Consider the following 24,709-nt stretch of genomic DNA (forward strand, 5'->3'; position numbering starts at 1 on the left):
GCAACTCGCGCCTTCGCCCGCCCCGCAGGCCCCGCCCCCTGTCAGAGGGCGCGTGCGCAGTGGAGCTGCCGAGCCGGGAGGTGCTGCGTGGCGGCCCGGGGGCTCCGGGAGGGGGTCGGCTGCGGGTGGGCAGGGCTGTGCGAAGGTGTCCCTTCCGCGGACTCTGACTCGACTTACCTAAAGTCTCCGCACCGATTGTCTCGTCTGCAATGTGGAAGTAGCGAATTCTCGTGCAAACTCTGGATGCTTCTGAAAGCTCTCGGTGAGCTAAAGCCTGTGCCCTGGAAATTGCCAAGGTCCACAAGGAGCGAGAGGGTTTATGTTTTGTTACCGGCTGTACCGTGTGCCTGATGTGCATAGGCATTTGTTGAATGATGAATGCGTATTTAGGAGCTGGCAAGGGCTCCCGAGCTTCCCCCACTGCTCTACCAACGAGGTGGCCTGTTCCCTAGCCTCTCCTGCGACCCCCGTCGTGCAGCTCCATGTTTTTTTTAAGATTTTATTTATTAGAGACACACACACACACACAGAGGCAGAGACACAGGCAGAGGGAGCAGCAGGCTCCACGCAGGGAGCCCGACGTGGGTCTCGATCCCGGGTCTCCAGGGTCACGCCCCGGGCTGAAGGCGGCGCTAACCGCTGAGCCACCCGGGCTGCCCCGAGACCCCAGGGTTTTGGGTGCCCGGAGCTGCTACTGCTGCAGGGGCTCCAGCAACCAAGCCCTCTGGCAGGGAGGCGGGGGGTGCGATAGCGAGAATAAACCTCTTGGGAGCAGTTTACCCTTTTGTCCAATAATAATAACAGCTTGCAGGGAAGGATAAGGGAGAGGCCCCCAGAGTCGGGCTCCTACCCACCCCGAGGAAACAGATAAGACGGTGAAGACAGGAAAAAAAAAAAAAAACAAAACCTAGCTCCCTAGCTCCAAAATGTTAGGGAGTTATCCCCCTTTACCTGGCTGCTAAGCGATCCCAGAGATCCAGATGTAGAGGGATGTTATGGAGGAGATCCTAACCAGAGGGGAACCCCTGGTTTGAGCTCGTGACATTTACAAAAACATCTTGTTGTGATGATGCTCACAGGCCCCCACTGTGTTCCTTCTAAATATCCACCGTGATATTGATAAGAAATTTACCAAGTTCCCTGGTCACTTTCCTATAAAAGACAGACCCTAAAAGCCCTGGGTGGTAACCCTGTCTGGACCCCTCTCCCTTTTGAGAGCTTTCTCTGTATCTCTGCTTAATAAAGTTCCATCGCTTTGCTCGCTCTCTTGTCCGCAAGATTCATTCTTGGACTACAAGAGACAAGAACCGAGCTCGCCTGTATTGATTTGTTCCATGCACTATGCAAAAAAGCTTGGATAAATAAATAAATATTTTTTAAAATGTTTAATATTTTTATTTTAAAATAAAATAAAATATGCACCCCCCCCGGGCGGGGGGAAGCCTGGGTGGCTCAGCGATTGAACGTCTGTCTTTGGCTCAGGGTGCAGTCCCAGGGTCTGGGATCGAGTCCCCCACATCGGGTTCCTTGCAGGGAGTCTGCTGCTCATGTCTCTGCCTCTCTCTGTGTGTCTTTCATGAATAAATAAATAGAATATTTTTAAAATATTAAATATTTTTAAAAATCCAAAAAAGCTTTATACATTGTCTTATTAAATTCTAATAAGAAAAAAAAATTCTAATAAGAGCCTCCTGAGGGATTTACCTACGAGGGGGAAGGCTTAGATGGAGATTAAGGAGCCTCCCCAGGTTGTGCAGTGGTAGAGCTAAGCTCAGAACACAAATAGAAGGCGATCCAGGACACAAAGGTTGAAGTTCACCCAGCGGCTAGTGACCTCCCTCCTCCAATAACAGGAAAAGAGAAAAAAGTCTTTAAGAGTTTCAGGCTCATGGTGTTTCTTTCTTGAGTCGTGCTGTTCTCTTTCGAATGAAAACATTTACCAGATTTATATTCTGTTTTAAATTGCTAGCATCTGTTTGTGTAAAGCCATTCTAAAGTTTGGTCATTATAAAATAAAGGAGAGCAGGAAACTCTAAAACAGTATGTCCACTCTGGAAGCACACACGTTCTATGGGAAATCAGGGGTTTAAGATTTTCCAAGTTACAAATGAAGACACAATCTTGATACTAAATTCTACAGTCAGGATTTACAAATTATTTCTGTGAGCTTCTTCCTGGAAGTATCAACAATTAGGAATTTTACTGACATGGTTTTGTATTTGTCTGATTCAGCGAGTCAGCTTTTAAAAAGCTTTTAAACTTTCAGTGTTCTCAGTATTACAATCTGTGGGTATTCTCGTTTGAGGAAATACTGGGACTTTTCATAAATTCAGGTGGTGAGAATACAAAAATTAATAAAGCGTACTCCCAGCCCTCAAGAACCTTACTGTCTAGAAGGAGACTCATGCGTGTACACAGATATGGAAATGCATATGTGTACACAGATATGGTCTACATAGTAGTAAAGTGCAGGGGTTTCCGAGTATGGAAACAGTGAAGGGAGATTCAGGGAACACATCAGGAAAGGAAGATCTTAGAGAATAAATTTGACCTGTAGACTAGAAGAAGGTACTGGTCATTGCCATTTTCTTACTGATTTTTGTACTACAAAATGCATTCCTAAGTCATTTTCTTACTGATTTTTGTACTACAAAATGCATTCCTAAGTCATTTTCTTACTGATTTTTGTAGACAGCATAAAGTTTAAAACTTCAATGAATACCCTTTATTAGGTATAACATCCCTTGGCCATCGAGTGAAATTTCTATTTTGTGTATACTAAAAACGTTTTTCTCTTTTTATTTTGAATTTTCTATGTGTTTTTATAGTTTTTTAAAAAAAAAATGGAACCTTGTTCCTGTGATACTTTTGTGGCATTACCTCCGGCAACGGTTGATAACAGGATTATTTTTGGAAAAAATTCAGACAGACTGTGCGATGAAGTACAGGAGATAGTTTATTTTCCTGCCGCAGTTCATGATAACCCGAGAGAACATCTTCAGGTAAGTAAAGTACATGTTTTGTTAGCAAGTTTTCTTTAAAAATAAAATAAACAGCTTTCTTTTTTTTTAAGATTTTATTTATTTATTCATGAGAGACACAGAGAGAGAGGCAGAGACACAGGGAGAGGGAGAAGCAGGCGTGGGACTTGATCCCAGGTCCCCAGGATCACACCCTGGGCTGCAGGCGGCGCCAAACCACTGCACCACCGGGGCTGCCCATAAACAGCTTTCGTATTGATCATTAGCTAGCTATTTGGTAGAGATTATAGAAGTTAAAAATTCAAGGATTTAAATTTGAAAAATAATTTGAATCAGAACTATACTATCTGGTCTTTTATTTCAGTGATTTGAAGGAAGCTGAAATAACAATAAAAACCGTTGTTATTTCTTTGATCAAGTATTTGAATATTTATTTTATGCAAGCATGTCAAATAGGGCAAGGATTTAAAGCCTGCTGTCAAGATTAGTTTTGTCTTCTAAGAGTTTAGAGTCTAGTAGAGTAATAGGATGTACATGTAACTAACCCCATTATAAAGTAGGGTGGTTTAAATGCTAAATTTAAATAATTCTGAACAACAAGTTGTGACAACAGTGGAGAAAGCAGTTTTTTCAGATTAGAGATCAAGGAAGACTTCACCAGGAACTAGGGTTTCAGCTGGAGTTTGATGGACAGAAAGGATTCTGATTGGTGTAGAAAAGGGAAAGTAATTACAGTCTCTGGAAATAAAAGTTTTATCTTCAAAAAAGGCTTTTGGGGCCCTGTGATAACACTATTAACATGAATTTTGGGGCACCTGGTGGCTCAGTGGTTGAGTGTTTGCCTTTGGCTCAGGTGGTGATCCTGGGGTCCTAGGATCAAGTCCTGCATCAGGCTCCCTGCATGGAGCCTGCTTCTCCATCTGCCTGTGTCTCTGCCTCTCTCCATGTGCCTCTCATGAATAAATAAATAAAATCTTAAAAAAAGCACATGCATTTTATGCAGTCATTTTGTAGTATACTCATTAACTAAAAGACCTTTAAAAATTTTTATTAAAAATCCTTTCAAAAAAACTCCTTTCAACACGGAACTTAAAGTAAAAGTTTCATATTATGCTTTTATTGCTAAGGTATATATTTTTTAGATTTCATTTTATTGATATTCTAATACTAAAATATGTTAAATATTAGATGTTTTCTGTATACAGGCCTTTTATTTTCTGAGACTATTTTTTCATCTTGAATCCATTTCCACTTTCTCTCTTTATGTTTAAATTTCTCCTGTTCTGTAAACCAGTGGTTCTTATTCTTTCACTATGGTGGACACACGAGATGGGTGACTTCCACATGTTACAGAGGCTTCTGTAGCAATTCTATTGTATATAAGCGCTGCTATATGGAACTTATGTCACTAATTAAGAAATACTGGAGGGATCCCTGGGTGGCGCAGCGGTTTGGCGCCTGCCTTTGGCCCAGGGCGCAATCCTGGAGACCCGGGATCGAATCCCACGTCAGGCTCCCGTTGCATGGAGCCTGCTTCTCCCTCTGCCTATGTCTCTGCCTCTCTCTCTCTCTCTGTGTGTGACTATCATAAATTAAAAAAAAAAAAAAGAAATACTGGACATTGAGATTGAGATCTACTCTCTTTAAGCCTAAGTCAATACATCTTCCTCTAAAAATGTTTCATGATTTCACAACTAGAAACCATCTCTCTCTTAAGCTTCTGTTAGCACCTCATTTTACTTTTCTTCATGGGCCTTATACTTTATATTTTGTTGTATTTCAGTTAATGTATAAGTTTTAAGGGCAGGGATCCCTGGGTGGCGCAGCGGTTTGGCGCCTGCCTTTGGCCCAGGGCGTGATCCTGGAGACCCGGGATCGAATCCCACATCGGGCTCCCGGTGCATGGAGCCTGCTTCTCCCTCTGCCTGTGTCTCTGCCTCTCTCTCTCTCTCTGTGACTATCATGAATAAATAAATAAAATCTTAAAAAAAAAAAAATTTTAAGGGCAGCCCAGGTGGCTCAGTGGTTTAGCACCACCTTTCGGGCCAGGACGTGACCTGGGGACCCCGGATTGAGTCCCATGTCGGGTTCCCTGCATGGAGCCTGCTTCTCCCTCTGTGTCTATCATGAATAAATAAATATAATCTTTTAAAAAAAAGATATTGTTTAAAAAAAAGTTTTAGTTTCTTGAAAGGAAATCTGTATCTGATTCATCTTTGTAACTACCATATCTCTTAGAATGCTTTGTGATAGGAGATGCTTGATTTCAATGAATAAAAGCTTCAGGGTAAATTCTGAATATGTTTAAAGGGTAATGATTTTATGATTGAAAATTTTAAATTGCACTTTATTTCATAATGGGCATGTCTTCTGCTTGATTTTTAAGATTCTGGAATTTAATAAGTTTTTCTTTTTTGGTTGTTGCTATGGCTTTCTTTACAGTGTACTTATATAGAAATTGATCAAGTTCCTGAAACCTATGCTGTTGTCCTTAGTCGCCCAGCTTGGTTATGGGGGGCAGAAATGGGAGCCAATGAGCATGGAGTTTGCATTGGGAATGAAGCTGTATGGGGGAGAGAAGAAGTTTGTGATGAAGAGGCGCTACTGGGCATGGACCTTGTCAGGTTATTTTTTAATTATATTTTTCCAGTATAGAACTTGTCTAAATTTTTAATTTTGGTGTAACTCTTATAAGTTTTATTTTCCTGTTTTTCCCCATATTTTGGACGTTGATCCTTTATAGTTTGTATTAAAATGCTCCAGAGTACAGACATATCTCATCTTATTATACTTTGCCTTATAATACTTCATAGATACTGCATTTTTTACAAATTGAAGGTTTGTGGCAATGCTGTGTCAGGCAAGTTTATCGACACCATTTTTCCAACAGATTTTGTTCACTTCATGTCTATGTCACATTTTGGTAGTTTTCACAACATTTCAAACTTTTTATTATATTTTTATGGTGATCTGTGATTAGTGAGTATAACTTGGTGAAAGCTCAGATGATGGTTAACATTTTTTTTAACAATAAAGTATTTTAAAATTAATTTTTAAATAAAGGGATGTAATTGTTTTTTACACATAATGCTGTTGCACACTTAATAGACTATTGAATAGTGTAAACATAACTTAATATGCACTGGGAAACCAAAAAATTCATTTTATTTTTTTTTCACTATTTGTTTTATTCCAGTGGTTTAGAACTGAACCTGCAGTATCTCCAACATATGCCTATATAGGCATGTAATTTGAAGACTCAAGGTTATTAATTGGGAGAAGGGAAAGAGTTGAAAATTATGATTCATTTATGTGAATTATATGAAATACCTAACATACTTTATCAGACCATAATTAATTCTCACAGTAACTTCATAGACTACATATTATTATCATCATTTTATAGATGAGATTCTGAGATAAAGCAACTTGCTAATAAGTTGCCGAGTTGGAATTTGAACATTGATCTATTTGACTCCAGAAACTTTGTTTTCATGATTCTAAACTGACTTCAGAAGGAATGGCTTAGAAGTTGGATTTTAGTTTATCCATTAACTTAAAAGAACTTTTACTTTGAAATAAACAAAAAAATTGGGGATCCCTGGGTGGCTCAGCGGTCTAGTGCCTGCCTGCCTGCCTTTGGCCCAGGGCATGATCCTGGAGTCCTGGGATCAAGTCCTGCATCGGGCTCCCTGCCTGGAGCCTGCTTCTCCCTCTGCCTGTGTCTCTGCCTCTCTCTCTCTCTCTCTCTCTCTGTCTATCATGAATAAATAAAATCTTAAAAAAAAAGAAACAAAAAATCTCATGTACATGAAATTATTTAAGAAAAATGATGGAAATTTATTTTAATATGAAAACTTTTATATTTTTATTTTAGACTTGGCCTTGAAAGAGCTGATACAGCTGAAAAAGCCCTCAATGTCATTGTTGATCTATTAGAAAAATATGGCCAGGGTGGAAATTGTTCAGAGGGTAGGATGGTATTTAGCTATCACAACAGTTTCCTGATAGCTGATAGGAATGAAGCCTGGATTCTGGAGACTGCAGGGAAGTACTGGGCAGCAGAAAAAGTACAAGGTATGGACTACTTTTCATGATTTTTTAAATTTGTTTTACAATTAAAAAAATAACCCCTTAACTACAGACATTACATTTAATTATTTCTCAAGATTTATAATCCAGTGTAATGCAGAGTTGAACTGCAGGGGAAATGAAAAATTTGAAAGAATGTAACAGTGAAAGAGTACTACAAAGAGCTTTTCTGAAAAAGAGAAAAAGGTGGTGTTCTCTCTTTTTCATATTATGATATTAATTAAATCAAGAGTCAGACACTTAACTGACCAAGCCACCCAGGCACCCTCTTTATCTTTCTGAGTATGTAATAGATGTTCATCAAATGCATATGGTACAAAATTTAGAGGTCTATATTCACATTTAAATAGTGATTAGGAATCATAATGTACAAATAAATACAATATGTTAAATGTGATTTTTTTTTCCTTCCACTCTTCTTTGAAAATAGAGGGAGTTCGTAATATTTCTAATCAGCTTTCTATAACAACCAAGATTGATCGGGAACATCCAGACCTGAGAAACTACGCTAAGCAGAAAGGTTGGTGGGATGGTAAAAAGGAGTTTGATTTTGCTGCAACATACTCTTACCTTGACACAGCCAAGATGAAGATTTCACCAGGCAGATACTGTGAAGGCTACAGGCTTCTGAATAAACACAAAGGTATTTTATCATTTAAAAAATATCAGAATGAAAAATTATATTTTGCCTGAATATAAGGTTGGTATGATAAAATCTGGTTTTGAAGGAATTATTCTCTTTTTTTTTGAGATTTTATTTATTTATTCATGAAGCACACAGAGAGAGGCAGAGACATAGGCAGAAGGAGAAGCAGACTCCCCCACAGGAGCCTGATGCGGGACTCAACCCCCAGACCCTGAGATCACACCCTGAGCCGAAGGCAGATGCTCAACCGCTGAGCCACCCAGGTGTCCCTGAAGAAATTATTCTTAGTAAGACATAGTTTTACTAAACTGAAATTTTGTGAACTAATATTATAAGTTTTGGGCCTGGTGGCTTAGCGGTTGAGTGTCTGCCTTCGGCTCAGCGAATGATCCTGGAGTTCCCGGATCGAGTCCCACATTGGGCTCCTTGCATGGAGTCTGCTTTTCCCTCTGCCTGTGTTTTTGCCTCTCTCTCTGTCTCTTATGAATAAATAAATAAAATCTTTTTTAAAAATTGATATACCCTAGACAGTTTGAAAAAAAAAAAAGGAAGACAGCACAAGTTATGTGCAAGAAAAATATCAACCCCAATGGCATTAGGAGAATGACAGGAATATTACAAACTTAGAGGAAATGAACTAATTCCTTGAAAGCCACAAACCACCAAAACTCACCTAGAAAGGAGTAACTCTTGATAATTGTCTGCTAGACAACTGGTTGTATTCAACCTGCAAACTACTGGTGGGCAGCTCAAACGTCAGCTCAGTTCTTTTATCTTTAGCAGGCTGCTTACAGTCTACCCCACATCCTGATTCACAAAACAGATGGAAATTTGGGTAGCTTTTTCCCCCCACAGAATTTGGGGGGTTTATCTCTAACTCTGTCTCTTAAGGGATTTCTCCTTCACTTTCTAATACCTGTGGTTGACCTCTAGTTCTTCAGGCCAGAGGTTTTCTGTAAATAATTGCACAATATTGCACACTGTTGACTGTGGCCTTCCCTTGGGCTGAAGCCAAAACAAAAATAGGAAATTTATCCTCTGCTTCATCCCATCTTCCAAAAGGCCCTGTCCATAATTTTCCTACTTTTGTTAACTGTAAAGAACCTTTAGGTAGTCTGTCTTTTGTCCCAAGTTTATAGCTACCTAAGGGAGGGTTGGTCTGATAGGAGCTTACTTAGCTTAATTGAAAGCAGAACCCCTTCCTATGTCATTTAATATTCCATGACATTATTTTATTTATAGAAATATGTTCTCATGATTCAAAATCCACAGGCACACAGGAGTATACAGTGAAGTCATTTCCTCCTATCCTGTCCCTAAATGTTAATTTCTTTTTTCCATAGGCAATCTCTTCTGTATTCTTCCAGAGATAATATATGCTTAATGAAACAAAAAATATATATGTAATTTTTTTCTCTTTTTTTAAAGAAATGGAAGTATGCCATATACACTTTTCCGCACATAATTTTTTTTTAGTTAACAATATATAATGTAGGTGATTCTATTTAATGTATTTAGAATTTTTTCATTTTTTAAAAAAGATTTTATTCATTTATTCATGAGAGACACACAGAGAGAGGTAGAGACACAGGCAGAGGGAGAAGCCTGTGGGACTCGATATAGGCGTCCTGGGCCAAAGGCAGGCACTAAACCACTGAGCCACCTAGGGATCCCCTTGTCTAATTATTCTTAATTAGAATTAAGTTTGTTGAAAAGCTGTAATTTTTAAATTGTATTTTATTAGTATGTCTTTTTTCCATTTTTAAATTTAGTTACTATTAACTCTTATTTATTTATTTGTTTGTTTATTTATTTATTTTACTTATTTTTTACTATTAACTCTTAAAAAAAATTGTAGTGTGTCTTTGCCCCTTTGCTTCCAAATATCTCCAGCAAAGTAACTTGTATTTAGAAGATTATTGGGTACCAATTAACTACTAATGGGTCATTCCACAGTATTCCAAAATATGTGACTAATATATTCTGTTTCACTTGAAGGATAAAATGATTCTTTAAGCCAATCAGAAAGCAACTGCTCCGAGATAGATCAATGATTGATATTTACTTCTTAGGTATTCATTAAACACATTAGTAATATGTTAGTTATTTGGTATGACAGAAAAAAGTTTGTGACAATGTTTTTTGAATGCCTTAATATCATTGTTTTAAAATATTTAGTATTTTACTTATATTTTTCTTTCCAGAAGAATGTCTTTTCATTTGAAAGGTTTTTAAATAAAATTTCTTAATGTTAGTTTGTCATTTTATAAATAGATTATTTAGACTATCTTTTGTTTTCATGTGATGGATATGTAGAGAATGCTAAAATATATTATTCTAAGGATTTTTAGACTTACTATTATTGTAAAAGTAGAGACTGAGTAGCAATTGTAGCAGTACCTATTCCCATTTGTTAAAAGCTGTTAATGGGTAGACACTGTGCTAAGTGATTGTATTATCTTCTCTAAGGAACTATGTGAAGTAGGTATTACCTTCATTTCACAAATGAGGAAACTGTTCTTCATTTATCTCCTCTATGAAACTGAAAAAAATGGACTCTCTTTTATTTTTTTTAAAGATTTATTCATTTATTTATGATAGACATAGAGAGAGAAAGAGAGGCAGAGACACGGAAGGAGGGAGAAGCAGGCTCCATGCCGGGAGCCCGACGTGGGACTTGATCCCGGGACTCCAGGATTGCGCCCTGGGCCAAAGGCAGGCTCTAAACCGCTGAGCCACCCAGGGATCCCCAGACTCTCTTTTTTGAGCTTCTATTCTCTCAGCAGCTAGTTCAGTGTCTTGCATTAGTATGTTCCATGTGTTTAGTAAGTATTTTTTTGGGCAGCCCGGGTGGCTCAGCGGTTTAGTGCTGCCTTCAGCCCAGGGCCTGATCCTGGGGACCTAGGATCAAGTCCCATGTCCGGCTCCCTGCATGGAGCCTGCTTCTCCCTGTGCCTCTCTCTCTCTCTCTCTGTGTATTTCTCACAAATAAATAAAATCTTTAAAAAAAATAAGTATTTTTTTATTAAGTTAACAAAGGATTGTTAATTTTTTTTTTAAGATTTTATTTATTTTTTCATGAGAGACACACCAGAGAGGCAGAGAAACAGGCAGAGGGAGAAGCAGGCTCCCTGCAAGGAGCCCGATGCAGGACTTGATCTCAGACCCTGGTGATCACACCCTGAGACAAAGGCAGACACTCAACCGCTTAGCTACCCAGGCATCCCAGGATTGTTAAATTTAATTGAATTAAATTAAGTTGTAACTTACAGATAAATAATTTAACAAAGGTTGCTGTTGTATACTTTTTTCTGGCAATAAACTTAGAGGCTTGGGACATAAATTAGCAGGTATTCCTAAAAAAAAATGAAGAATAACAACACATAATTAAGGTGGAGAGGAAAATGTCAAGAATCCTAGGGTTTAGAGTAATTGGACAAAAGAAAGAAAAGTAGAAGTAACTAAATTAATTTAAAAAAATAAATAAATAAAATAAATAAATTAATTAGCCACTGAATCATAATAATTAATTCTGTTATATTTACAAAATAATTGAATTATATATAGATTTGAAATGCATATGTGATTACAGCAAGAATTGCATCTGACATGAAACTTTTTTCTCCCCAAGTATAAAGTACAGTTCATCTAGCTTTCTGTGCTTGCCAAAGGAATAAATGTCTTTCCAATACTTTCATAGAAAATTGTCTACTAGTACATATTATAGTTAATTTTTCCTATGATTTTTCTAGATGGAAGAGTCTATCTTTCTTCTTTTCAGCTACCTGATAGCTATTAACTGTGCTGCATGTATATCCAAATTGTATCTGTATTCACTCATGTATTTTAAATAACTAGTTTAAATTGCAGTGAAATTGCACCCTGTGTTTTGCATTCATTTTACTGAACCCTGCTACTGCAGTCTCAGTACTTATTCAATGCTTGCTAGTGGATTACTTATAGCTATCCTACTCAAGTGATCATGTAAATCCTCCCTTCATTTTGAGAATTGTAGGTTTTGAATACAGAAAACATTTTCATAATACCTGTATTATCGCAGTGTTATGGTTCTGACACTGTTTTCATTAAAACTTGCCATTTACAGGAATTTAGATTTGAATCATTTTAAAATCTCACTAGGTGCAGAAGCTATATGTCTGATAGATAGGTGTGGATGGCAGGCTTTTGCTTTATTGTTTAGTTTTAAAGTTAAAGGCTGTTTTCAGGTGCAGTCTTGTTTTTTTTTTCCCCTGCATTTTCTCAAAATTAACAGAAAAATTTGCTCTTATAACAAGTTATGTATAAATTATTTTTCTTGAATTGGAAGTCATAGCTCTCCTAAAGAGAAACAGAAAATTTGCTATTAACATAAAACAGTTGGTAACATGTAATGATTGAGGGCGTTACATTAGATTATTTTATATGGAAGTCAATTTTATTTTAATTTGAAATGTCATAGAATCACATTTTGAGTACAGACTTCCTGTAAGCTTTTTTCCTTTTAATTATTCCCATATATCATGGGAATGGGGTAGGGGGAAATTCTTGCTTTTCATGCTCTCTTTGTCTTTGTGAGTTATTTCATATTTTATTCCTTTACAGTCATTGTCATAGGGTATTAGGAGAGAGGAAACAAATACCTGTGGTCAACCAACTGTGTTAAATGAAAGTTATTTGTTTCTTTAGAAATAGTTTTAATGCAGTAGTTAAATGTTTCCAATATAAAGTATCTGAAAATATCTGATGGCAGGAAATTTTTTTTTAACTGTGCTTGTTACAATATGGGCCTATCATGTTTGTTACTATTATTGGAAAATTGATACTATTTGAGGCTAAAAAGAGACTGATGGGAGGCACAATAGTGGAGTGGTTAAAAGCACTGAGCCGGATTTCTGTTTCTGGTTATCAAGGAATAAGTGGTCGTAGGCTAACCTCCCCCCCCCCCCAAAGAATAACTATAAAAACTATAAAATATGAAGACATAGGTGAGCACCCAAGACAGGACATGAGGGCCTAGATCCAAGAGATGGAGCAATGACTAGCTACACTTTGAGAAGCACCTGACCTTCTATGTCACAATTTCTCCTGAAAGCAATTGTTGACTTGTAAGTAGCACAAATGTAGAATGAGACATTGAGAAATCAAGACAAAAGTAGTTGCTAAAAGTCTAAAAAGCTATGTAAGATTTGGGAATCTCACAAGGCCTTAGGGACAAAACTTAGATCTAATAGTCAACCAGGCCTAAGAAACACCCCAGGAAAGCTACACCTTAGGAGTAAGAAGAAACAGGTACTAGGCCAGTCTCAACTGGACCAATAGGTAATCTACTTATATTCTGTTTGTTTGCCAGAAGAAAATTAAATCCTCTGTTGAGGAAAACATGAAGAGCTGCTACAAATTTTCATCCATAGTGTCTAACATTCAATAAAAAATTATCAGACATGCCAAGGTATTAGACTAAATGACTAAAAACCAAGAGAAAGTGGACAGTAGAAACTGATCCACTGGTATCCATAAACTAGCTTCATCAGACAGACTTAAATTAGTATATTTTAGATATTCAAAAAATTAGATGAAGTGATGGAGAATTTCATTACAGAACTGGAGTTTATGAAGATAATCAAATGGAAATAATAGAACTGTAACATTCTAATAACTGAAGTTAAGAATTCAACAGATACCAATTGGTTTAATAACAGAATAGACATAGCAGAAGAAATTAGTGAATTGGAAGGTCAGTAGAAACTATCTTGGTTGAAATGGAGAGAGAAAAGTTTAGAAAATGTAGACAAGTGTGTGAGAGCCTTCTCAGACTTGGTGAAAAGATCTCACATATGGAGTTGGAGTCCCGGCAGGGAAGGAAAGAGAGAATATGAAGGGGCAAAATCAATATTTGAAGAGATACTGGCCAAGAATTTTCCCAAACTAATAAAAGTCATTAATCCCCAGCTTCGAGCTCTACAGACCACAAGAAGAAATAAAAAGAAACCATACCCGGGCACATCCTAGTGAGATTTCTGAAGGAAAAAAAAAACCCAAACAACAACCAATAGAGAGAAAATCTTAAAAGCAGTAAGAGAGAAAATCTTAAAAGCAGTGAGGGAAAGCTACAAAGGGGCAAATATAGGACTGACAAATAACTTTTCAACAGAAGGAAAAGAATCCAGAAGACTGTAAAGGATGCCTTTAAAGTGAAGAAGAAAAACAATGATTACCTATTTAGAGCTCTATACCCAGTGAAAATCTCCTCCAAAAATGAAGTTGAAATAAAACAGAAGTTGTCACTAATTGGCATAAAGAAATACTAAAGGTCGTTCTTCAGGTTGAAAAAAATGTTCTCCCATAGAAGCAAGGGTAAGCAGGGCACCTAGGTGGCTCAGTTGTCTGCCTTTGGTTCAGGTCATGATCCCAGGGTCTTGGAATCAAGTCCTATGGCTGGCTCCCTGCTCAGTGGGAAGCCTCTTTCTCCCTTTCCCTCTGCCTGCCACTCCCTGTGCTTGTGCTCGCTCTCTCTTAAATACATAAATAGAATCTAAAAAAAATTTTTTAAAGATTTAAAAAGAATGGATACACTCAGATAATAGTTACTGAATATTGTCAGTAATGCTAACTAAATACACCTTAAAGATTTTTGTAAGAGCAACCAGATTGAATGTATTTTGCATTTTTTTATTCCTTCTGAGGAAGTTACAGATTTTATTTGATGTAATGGTTTTTGAGACTTTGTATTTTATATTTTTCTAAAAAATCTTTCTACGACAGTGGAATGAAACTAATAGTTATGATACAATGTTTGTTTATAGTCAATCTCTAATTTAATTTATACCTAGACCATTATCTCATGTTATATATTATTGAAAGAAAGCAGTTAGTATTTACACTACGTCAGTATGCAAATTCGTATGTATTTGGTGATTTTTAAAATGATTTCCCTAGGAAATATAACTTTTGAAACAATGATGGAAATTCTCCGAGATAAACCAAGTGGCATTAATATGGAAGGAGAATTCCTGACCACTGCAAGCATGGTTTCTATTTTACCTCAAGACTCCAGCCTTCCTTGCATTCACTTCTTTACAGGGACTCCTGATCCTGAGAGGTAAAGTCATAAAATACTGTAAACCAACAAGGGCTCAGGGAGTAGGGTAGTCACTAGTCTGTTGGTGATTTTGCCAGGCTAAATATTTCTTACACAAAAATGACAATAATTTTTGGAAGCATTTTCTGTTCAAGTTGTAGCCTGCCATTTCCATATGTGTATAATTGCCATAACTATTCTCATTTTTATAGGACAAAAATGTTAATAGTTTCTTGTATGCAGTTATCCCTACTCTCTTTCTCCAAATATATTTAAAATTGTCAAGAAAAGAAGATGGTTTTCTTTTGCAGATTCAGCATTACAATATTAGATGATTAATAACAGTAAAAAGATAAAATGATGTAGTTGTGCCGGATTTAGATGGTTACTTATCTACTCATATCTAGAAAATACATGCATATAAAATTTAAACTATCAGTAGCTGAAGTTATATCTAAAGTCGGATTTATACAGACTATCTTTAGTCATTAATGTCTCCCACAGAACTCAATGCACATGACATTAGAAATGATCTTATGTTCACTATTTCCTAGTGTTATAGTCTTTCATGTTATTAAAGATATTTTCAAGAAGATGGAATGAGACTTGTGAATGCTTTATTAATACTGCTGTTGATTTTCATTCCAAATCCCAATCCTCAATCTATAACATTGTGGGTTGCTCTTACCGTTCACCTGTGGAGTTTGCAGTAGAAAATGATGAGCTGTGTTTTCATTTGACACTGTTTCTGTGCCAGGCCCTTTGTTAGGTTCGTGGAAATACAGGGCTAAAGAAAGTACGATCCCCAGCCCCAAAGGAGAGAGCCCAGTGTACCAGGAAAGACCGATGTGAGTATAGCTAGTATGACAGGAACAGTTAGTATGTAACAAATTAATAGAAACTTCTAACTAGAGGGAATCTTAAAAGATTTAGAATAATGCTTAATACTTTTATATCACCGCAAGCCAATTTAATGAAGACATTTTCTTCTAGGTCCGTTTTTAAGCCTTTCATATTTGTGCCAAATATTTCACAACTATTGGATACCAGTTCACCAACATTTGGACTTGAAGATCCAGTTAAGAAGAAGCCACGTTTCCAGCATAAGCCTGACAGAAGGCACCCACTCTACCAAAAGCATCAACAGGCATTGGAAGTAATAGATAAAAAGGAGGTATGACTAAATTAGATTCTGTTTTATCATTAAGAAGAGTTTCAAATGTGATTCAATCCATATTTTGAACTTTGGAATCTCAGCTTTCTTTCCTTCCTTTATGTAAAAATAGGTTTAAAAATAGTTTATTTTTTTTATTTTTTTATTTTTTTTATTTATGTATGATAGTCACACAGAGAGAGAGAGAGAGAGAGAGAGAGAGGCAGAGACATAGGCAGAGGGAGAAGCAGGCTCCATGCAGCGGGAGCCCAATGTGGGATTCGATCCCGGGTCTCCAGGATCACGCCCTGGGCCAAAGGCAGGCGCTAAACCGCTGCGCCACCCAGGGATCCCTAAAAATAGTTTAGATGGGCATTCCGGGTGGCTCAGCGGTTTAGCGCCACCTTCAGCCCAGGGTGTGATCCTGGAAACCCAGGATGGAGTCCCATGTCAGACCCTGCATGGAGCCTACTTCTCCCTCTGCCTGTCTGTCTGTCTGTCTGTCTCTCTGTCTCAAAAAAAAAAAAAGTTTAGGTGCTTTAGATGCTAAAAATAGTTTAGATTCTAGGAGAGCTATAACCAAAGGTTAAAAATAATGGTTAAGAATGCATTGAGTCTTATAGGGAAATTTAGTATATTAAGTGTAATAACAGTATCTAATATTTACTGAGCATTTACTATCCACTCAGCACCGTGGTACTGTTACACAGAGTATTTTATTTAATCTTCACAACCAGTTTAAGAATAGCTACTGGGTAGCCCCAGTGGCGCAACGGTTTAGCGCCGCCTGCAGCCTAGGGCGTGATCCTGGAGACCCTGGATCGAGTGCCACATCAGGCTTTCTGTATGATGCCTGCTTCTCCCTCTGCCTGTGTCTCTGCCTCTCTCTCTGTCTTTATGAATAAATAAATAAAAATAAAAATAAAAAAATAAAACTGTAGAATTAAAAAAAAAGAGTAACTACTATTACTATGTCTATTTTGCTGATAAGGAATTTGAGACTTATGGAGTTTAAGCAGTTTGCTTAGTTTATATCTCCTAACAAAGCTATTGGAGGGCAGTTAACGTTCTTAATCATATAGCCGTAGATGAATTTTAATGCAAAGTGCTTAACACCTCTTAGACTTAAAATAATAATAATGAGTTGGAGTTAAAAAAAAAAAGATAAATGCTTGTGTTTTTTAAATGTAGGTATTATAGGAGATTAACATATGCAAAATCTCATCTCTAGAAATAAGCAGATACATTTTTGGGGGGACAGATACATGGATAGATTGACAATTTTATAATATCCATACCTCTTCAGTCCTCTTATCCTCTTCCCTCTCTCCCCCAGAGATAAAAATAGACTAGAAGGAAATGGAAGAGCACCCTAAAGGTTTTTTAAAGAACTATCAACTGATTTCCCTCAATGAAGGAAAAGATTGGCCATTTTATACCTTTTCTCACCTGTTTATACCAGCTCCTGATTTCTGTTGCCTATAATTCCTTTAACTTCATCAAGGTATATACATTTACATTTTTTCCACATAAAGTGAATTAAATTAATTGTCCTCCAGGTAATTATTTATTTACTTTTGTCTGTGGTATGTTAGAATGGTTGCCATTCCCCCCCCCCTGCTTTCCTTATGCTTAAAGCAGAGAGTTCTGTCCAGACCTATTTACTGTGAATTCTTTTTTTTTTTTTATTATTTAAAGAGTTTATTTATTTATTCATGAGAGACACACAGAGAGAGGCAGAGACACAGGCAGAAGGAGAAGCAAGCTCCATGCAGGGAGCCCGATGTCGGACTATCCTGGGACTCCAGGATCAGGCCCTGGGCTGAAGGCAGGTGCTAAACCGCTGAGCCACCCAGGGATCCCCTTGCTGTGAATTCTTGACACTATTTTTGTTTTATCTTTGTTTTAACTTAAAACTTAGAGCATAGGGGCTCCTGGGTGACACAGTCAGTTAAGTGTCTGACTCTTGGTTTTGGCTCAGGTCATGATCTCAGGGTCATAAGATTGAGCCTGACATGGAGCGTAGCATTGGCCACGTGTGGGCCCCCTGCTCAGTGCAGAGTCTGCTTAAGAGTTTCTCTTCTTCTCCCTCTGCCCCTACCCAGCCAGTAAATCTTTAAAACAACAACACCAACAAGAAGCTTAGAGCCAAAACACTTTTGTAGCCTGGTGGCATGGAGTGAGAGGCAAACAATTTGTTCTAGGAGCCCATTAAATGTGCTGATGAGAGCCCACTCCAGTGGCCGTGGTGTCATACATTGCATGGGCTTGGCTTACCCTCCAGACTCAGCACACCCCTGTGAAAAATGATGAGTCCACTGGTTCTTCTAGCCTTTGCTCAAGTTCCTGAGTGATATGTTTCCAGAGTGTCTGCTCTGGAGGGATTTTCCTTCATTCCTCCTTGAGCAGCCTCCATACTGCACTCATTGCTTACTGTAGCTCTCAAGAATTATCAGCTTCCTTTTCCCCACAATTGCTTCTGGGAGGTTGGTTTTGTACACTTTTTTATTAAATATTTGTTAAATTGCTCATTGACATTTTTCCAATTAATTCTGAAATTAAAATTTAAAAGCTGTTGTTACTATTTTAGACTTTATTTAGCAGGCATTAAATATTGATTGATAGCAGAAAGTTGTAGAAAAACAATGGAATTTGAGGGAAGAAGTGTAAAAGAGCTGGGTTCTAGTCTACTTATTTTTAATTGAACTATAGTTGACACACAGTGTTAACATTAGTTTCAGGTGTACAATATAGTGACTGGACAACCCTATACTATGCTCACCCCAAGTGTAGCTACCATCTGTCACCCTACACTATTACAGTATCATTAACTATATTCTTTATGTGCCTGTTATCCCCATGACTTCTTCATTCCATAACTGGACACATTTATTTCCCTCTCCTCTTTATCCATTTTGCCCACTCCCTTACTCTCTGACAACCATCAATCTGTTTGCTCTGTATTTATGGGTCTGTTTCTGCTTTTTGTTTACAATGTTTTTTAGATTCCACATCTAAGTGAAATCATATGGTATTTGTCTTTCTCGGTTTCTACTCTTATATCTTTTTTTTAAAAGACTTTATTTATTCATGAGACACAGAGAGAGAGAGGCAGAGACAGGCAGGGGGAGGAGAAACAGGTTCCACACCAGGAGCCCAATGAGGGACTCAATGAGGGACTTGATCCCGGAACTCCAGGATCACGTCCTGAGCCAAAGGCAGATGCCCAACCACTGAGTCACCCAAGTGTCCCTCTATTTTTATGTCTTAGATAGGGTTAATGCTACTGGTAGTTTTAATTTACATTTCTTGATTACTAAGAAGTTAAAAATCTTCTCATATGTTTATTGGCCATTAGTATTTCCTCTCAAATGACTTGCTTTTTTTTCCATAGCCTATTTTTCAACTGTTTCTTGGTTGTTTTTGTCTTTGCCTCAAAAGAAAAAAAATATGTGAATTTTGAGTCTTTGTTATACTGCAAAATTTTCATCTCAGTTTATTAACTTTTTTGTCAGAAGTCTTAAGTCTAGTCAATTATATTTGTTAGTCTTCACCTTTAAGGCATCTTGATTTCATGCTTCAAAAGGCCAGCCTCACCTCAAAATAAATATAACTTCTGTATTTTATTCTAGTATATGTGTGTATTTGAAAAAAAATTAGTTCTTTAATTTGTCTGAAGTTTATTTTTGTGTATGTTATGAAATAGGGATTTTTTTTTTAAGATTTTATTTATTTATTCATGAGAGACACAGAGAGAGACAGAGACACAGGCAGAGGGAGAAGCAGGCTCCATGCAGGGAGCCAGATGAGGGACTCCATCCCAGGTCTCCAGGATCATGCCCTGGGCTGAAGGAGGCGCTAAACTGCTTAGCCACCAGGCTGCCCTGAAATAGGGATTCTAACTTTGTTTTCTAGGAGCTGACCAATTATTTCAATACCATTTGTGGACAAAATACATTTTCCCTACTGATATGTAATGTAGCATTTCTTCAGAAAAAGTCGGTACAATTGATTTTAAAGTATACATTAAGGTTAAGAATCTTTGTTTTGTGGAGTTCTGCCCTATAATGGTTCACAGTTTTAAAATTATGCTCACTTTCTAATAACTTTCTTCTTCTATACTTTTTCTCTCAGTACCTACCCTATAACTGGTCATGGTAATTCATCAATAACTTAAAAATTGCTTCATTCTGTAAGAACCATGGCCTTCCCCCACCCCCACTTCTTGAAATGGAAGAATCATAGAGAAAATGTCTTTTCTTTTAGTTGTTCTTTGCCTTGAATACTGCTGTTCTTTTTCTTTTGTTTAATCTGATAAAACTGGTTTTAAATATAGAAGATCTGGGATCCCTGGGTGGCTCAGTGGTTTAGCGCTGCCTTTGGCCCAGGGTGTGATCCTGGAGACCCAGGATCGAGTCCCATGTCGGGCTCCCTGCATGGAGCCTGCTTCTCCCTCTGCCTGTGTCTCTGCCTCTCTCTCTCTCTCTGTGTCTCTCATGAATAAATAAATAGAATCTTTAAAAAAAAATAGAAGATCTAACTTCATAAAAATATCCTAGCCTCAATTTTCAGCAACTTTCCCCATGTACAACATCATAATTTCAATGGTCCTTGTTGTCTTTTAGGTTTCTTGCTTATAGACTAATCCTACACAATTATTATCTTTTCTATTAAAAATACCTAATAGGGGTATCCCTGGGTGGCTCTGTGGTTTAGTGCTGCCTTCAGCCCAGGGCCTGATCCTAGAGACCCGGGATTGAGTCCCACATCAGGCTCCCTACATAGAGCCTGCTTCTCCCTCTGCCTGTGTCTCTGCCTCTCTCTCTCTCTCTCTGTGTCTCTCATGAATAAATAAATAAAATCTTAAAAAAAAAACTAATAAATTTGGGTTAATCCATTAACTTAATCTAGAACAATGATTTTTCCCAAAGAATTTCATTCCTTCTATATTTAAAGAATATGAGGAGGGGAACTAAAATAGAAGTGAAAACTAGAATGAACAAATCTTGCCTGTAGAAGTGAGTTGGAATTTGGTTAGACTTGTACATTTGTGTGTGTTTATTTATTTTTATTTTTTAATTTTTCAGGAAAAAGCCAAAACATTGTTGGATAACATGAGGAAACTGGAGAAAGAACTATTCAAAGAGATAGAATCAATTCTTCAAAACAAGCACCTTGATGGGGATAAAATTGTTAATCTCTTTCCTCAGTGTGTAAAAGATGAAATTAGAATTTATAAGTCAAACATTAGTCCTTAGTGGTCATATAAATGGTCAGCAATCTTCAAAGTCTGAATCTATCACTTTGGTAAATGATAGAACCTAGCTTGAGCAGATCTGATTATTCTTTAATAGAATTTATGTTAATGGCCTATTAAAACTACATATAGCTTTGCTGAAATATTAAGAAAGAAAAAAACATTGGAATTAGTCACATATATCATGGGATAGTCAGGATGTATTTCAGATATTTTGTGGGGTTTTTTTTAGCCATAATGCCTTTTAAAAATTAAAATAATTAAATATTCTACAAAGTATAAAACATTGAAATAATGCATGGATTTATGTTTATTATAGCCCTCAAATAATTTTCTCAATTACAGCGAGAAAGCAGATTTTTCTTTAGTAATGGAAATTATTGTTTCTTGAGTAATGAGTTTTTTCTCATTAGGCAAATACTAATCATATCTAGCAAAATTTTATAGGTTTATACATTGTCTTATTACAGTGTATTAATTCTGCAAATGCACTTTTATTAAACTCAAACATGCTTTTTGTCAAGATTTGGCTGACCAAAAAAAAAAAAAAAAAAAAGTTTGGCTGACCAGTGAGCGATTACCTCTAATTATCAAAGTTTTTCAGCTATGCTATGCACCTTTAAAGGCTTTTATGTTAATATTTTTAGAAGAGCTTATCTGGAGATTAGGAAATGGCTAAGGGAACCAAGACCTTAGGAAATACTCTTTCTGTGTCTTGAATCTTTCTCAAATTTTATTTCTATTCACTTGAAAACAGCAACACGAGTGAGAGTGGCAACGAAATAGAATTGTTAGTGTATTATGAACATTAAGAACATTATAGTGTATAATGTATTATAAGCATTGTAACTGAGTAATATCTACCCAAAGCTTATAAAACTTTGTTAAAGTCACATAGAGATTACAAATAAGACTCAAAGTTGCAAATTTAAAACAAAAGAAAATTCCAACTCCAAATAACACTATTTATTGGTTTCTATAAATATCTCTTTTAGGTACTTGATTATATTATATTTACTGGTTTCTATCATTGTAATTAGGATTATTACTAAAGCAGTAAATCATTATATTTAAAGAGTGCCCAGGAAGTTTCTTAAAAAGTTCCCTCATAAAAACCATAATCTGCCTGATATTGCTCTTGTTTAATTGAGGGCTGCCATTACAAAAGAGAGACTTATCTCAGGTACTCAGTTATGGTTCAGTGTTAGGTTCTCTCCAAATCATGAAAACCCTTGGCCAACCCCTGCACCTCTTATCTCTCTTTTAATATGAGGAAACTAAGCAGGCTGTTCATTTATCTAGAGACACATACTTGAATCTTACTCTCTCCCTTGGGCCAGCATGTTTTCCCTTTCTCCTCCCACACCAAACTAGACTCAACTACCACCATCTCTTACTTGGACAATTTCAGCTGTTTTCTACACCCATTTTTGTTTTTTATCTCTATTCATACAGATCACTGCAGCCCAGGTGATCTCTTAGAAGTGTAAATCTAATCATGAATTGCTGTCCTGGAAATTTTTAAGAAAATATTTTTTATAGCAAATTTAAGATTTAGAGCAAAACTGAACAGAGAGTACAGAGTTCCCACATACCTCCTGTCCCACCTCCAATTTCCCCCGCTAGCAACATCCCACACTAGAATGGTATATTTGCTATATATAGCAAGGAACCTATATTAACATATAGGAACCTATACTAACATATCATTATCACCTCAAATCCATAGTCTACATCAGGTTCACTCATGGTACCTTCTATGGGTTTGGACGAATATATAATCATATGTATTAATGATCATAGTATCATACAGAGTAGTTTCACGGCTCTAAATATCATCTGTGTTCCACCTATACATCTCTCCCTCTGCTTAACCCTGACAACTACTTTTTTACTGTCTCCATAGTTTTGCCTTTTCTAGAATATCATATAGTTGGAATCATACAGAATATAGCCTTTTCAGATTTGCTCTTTAACTTACTTAGTGATATGCATTTAAGAGTCCTCCATGTCTTTTTATGGCTTGAGAGCTCATTTCTTTTTAGTGCCAAGTAATATTACATTGGGTATCTTGGTTGCTGATATCCACTATGAAGGACATCTTAGTTGCTTCCATGTTTTGGCAATTATGAATAAAGCTGCTATAAACATCTGCATGCCAGTTTTTGTGTAGACTGTTTTTCATTTTATTTGGGTAAATACCCAGCAGCATGAGCGCTGGATGGTATGGGAAGAGTATGTTTAGTTTTATAAGAAACGGCCACACTATTTTCCAGAGTGACTGCCATTTTGCATTCCCACCAGCAGTGAATGAGAGTTTCTGTTGCTTCACATCCTTGTCATTTGGTATTGTCAGTGTTCTGGATTGTGGCCGTCTCATAGGTGTATAGTAGTACCTTGTTTTAATTTGATGATAACATACGATGCAGAGCGTCTTTCATTTTTTTTAAAGATTTTATTTATTTATTCACGAGGGACAGAGAGAGAGAGGCAGAGCCACAGGCAGAGGGAGTAGCAGACTTCATGCAGGGAGCTTGATGTGGGACTTGATCTGGGACTCCAGGATTACGCCCTGGGCTGAAGGCAGACACTTAACCACTGAGCCAGCCAGGGGTCCCCAGAGCATCTTTTAATATGCTTATTTGCCATCTGTATGTCTTCTTTAGTGAGATAATCTGTTCAGATCATTTGCTCATTTTAAAAATCAGGTTGTTCATTTTCTTATTGTTGAGTCTAAAACTCAAGAGTCATTGAGATGAGTTCCAATCCTTTACAACTATCAACAAGATCCTGCTGATCTTTCCCATCTATATCTTACTACACTTTTATCCATTTTTTTTCTAATCCCTCACCCATCTCCCCATTCACCTCCCTTTTGGCAGCCACCAGTTCTCTGTCCATTTCTTCTTTTTGGTGTTCGTTTATTTTGTTTCTTAAATTCTACATATAAATGAAATCATAAGATGTTTATCTTTCTCTTCCTGACTTATTTCACTTAGCATAATACCCTCTGGGTCCATCCATGTTGGTGCAAATGGCAAGATTTCATTCTTACGGCTGAATAATGTTCCATTGTATACATATACCACATCTTTTTTATCCATTCATCTATGATTGGACACGTGGGTTGCTTCCACATTTTGACTATTGTAAATAATACTGCAATAAACAGAGGGGTACATATATCTTTTTGAATTAGTGTTTTTGTTTTCTTTGGGTACATACCCAGTCATTGAATTACTGGGTCCTATGGTAATTCTATTTTTAACTTTTGAAGGAAACTCCATACTGTTTTCCACAGTGCCTGCATCAATTTGTATTCCCACTGACAGTGTAAAAGGAACCCTTGTACACTGTTGCCTTTTTTTTTAAATTTTGTTGTTTTTTTTTTTAATTTTTATTTATTTATGATAGTCACACACAGAGAGAGAGAGAGGCAGAGACACAGGCAGAGGGAGAAGCAGGCTCCATGCCGGGAGCCCGACGTGGGATTCGATCCCGG

General features: G+C 37.1%; 1 protein-coding gene across 2 annotated transcripts; it reads left to right on the top strand.

Moving 5' to 3' along the window:
* Nucleotides 1–54: 54 nt before the first annotated feature.
* On the top strand, nt 55–23,368 carry SCRN3 (secernin 3). 2 transcript variants are annotated; one of them, XR_005384750.1, is made up of 9 exons: nt 55–262; nt 2,829–3,002; nt 5,424–5,605; nt 6,859–7,058; nt 7,504–7,716; nt 14,656–14,818; nt 15,791–15,971; nt 17,287–17,454; nt 21,038–21,174. XR_005384750.1 is itself a non-coding variant. In XM_038584885.1 (8 exons), exons 2-8 carry the CDS (start codon nt 2,844–2,846, stop codon nt 21,206–21,208), a joined length of 1,269 nt encoding a protein of 422 aa, XP_038440813.1. In that variant the 5' UTR covers nt 56–262; nt 2,829–2,843; the 3' UTR covers nt 21,209–23,368. The 2 variants fall into 2 exon arrangements, 1 of the variants encoding a protein (XP_038440813.1); XM_038584885.1 differs by lacking the exon at nt 17,287–17,454 and having other exon boundaries at nt 56–262; nt 21,038–23,368.
* The last annotated feature ends 1,341 nt before the right edge of the window (nt 23,369–24,709 follow it).

This window comes from Canis lupus, chromosome 36 (assembly GCF_011100685.1).
Source record: "Canis lupus familiaris isolate Mischka breed German Shepherd chromosome 36, alternate assembly UU_Cfam_GSD_1.0, whole genome shotgun sequence".
Lineage (NCBI taxonomy): Eukaryota > Metazoa > Chordata > Mammalia > Carnivora > Canidae > Canis > Canis lupus.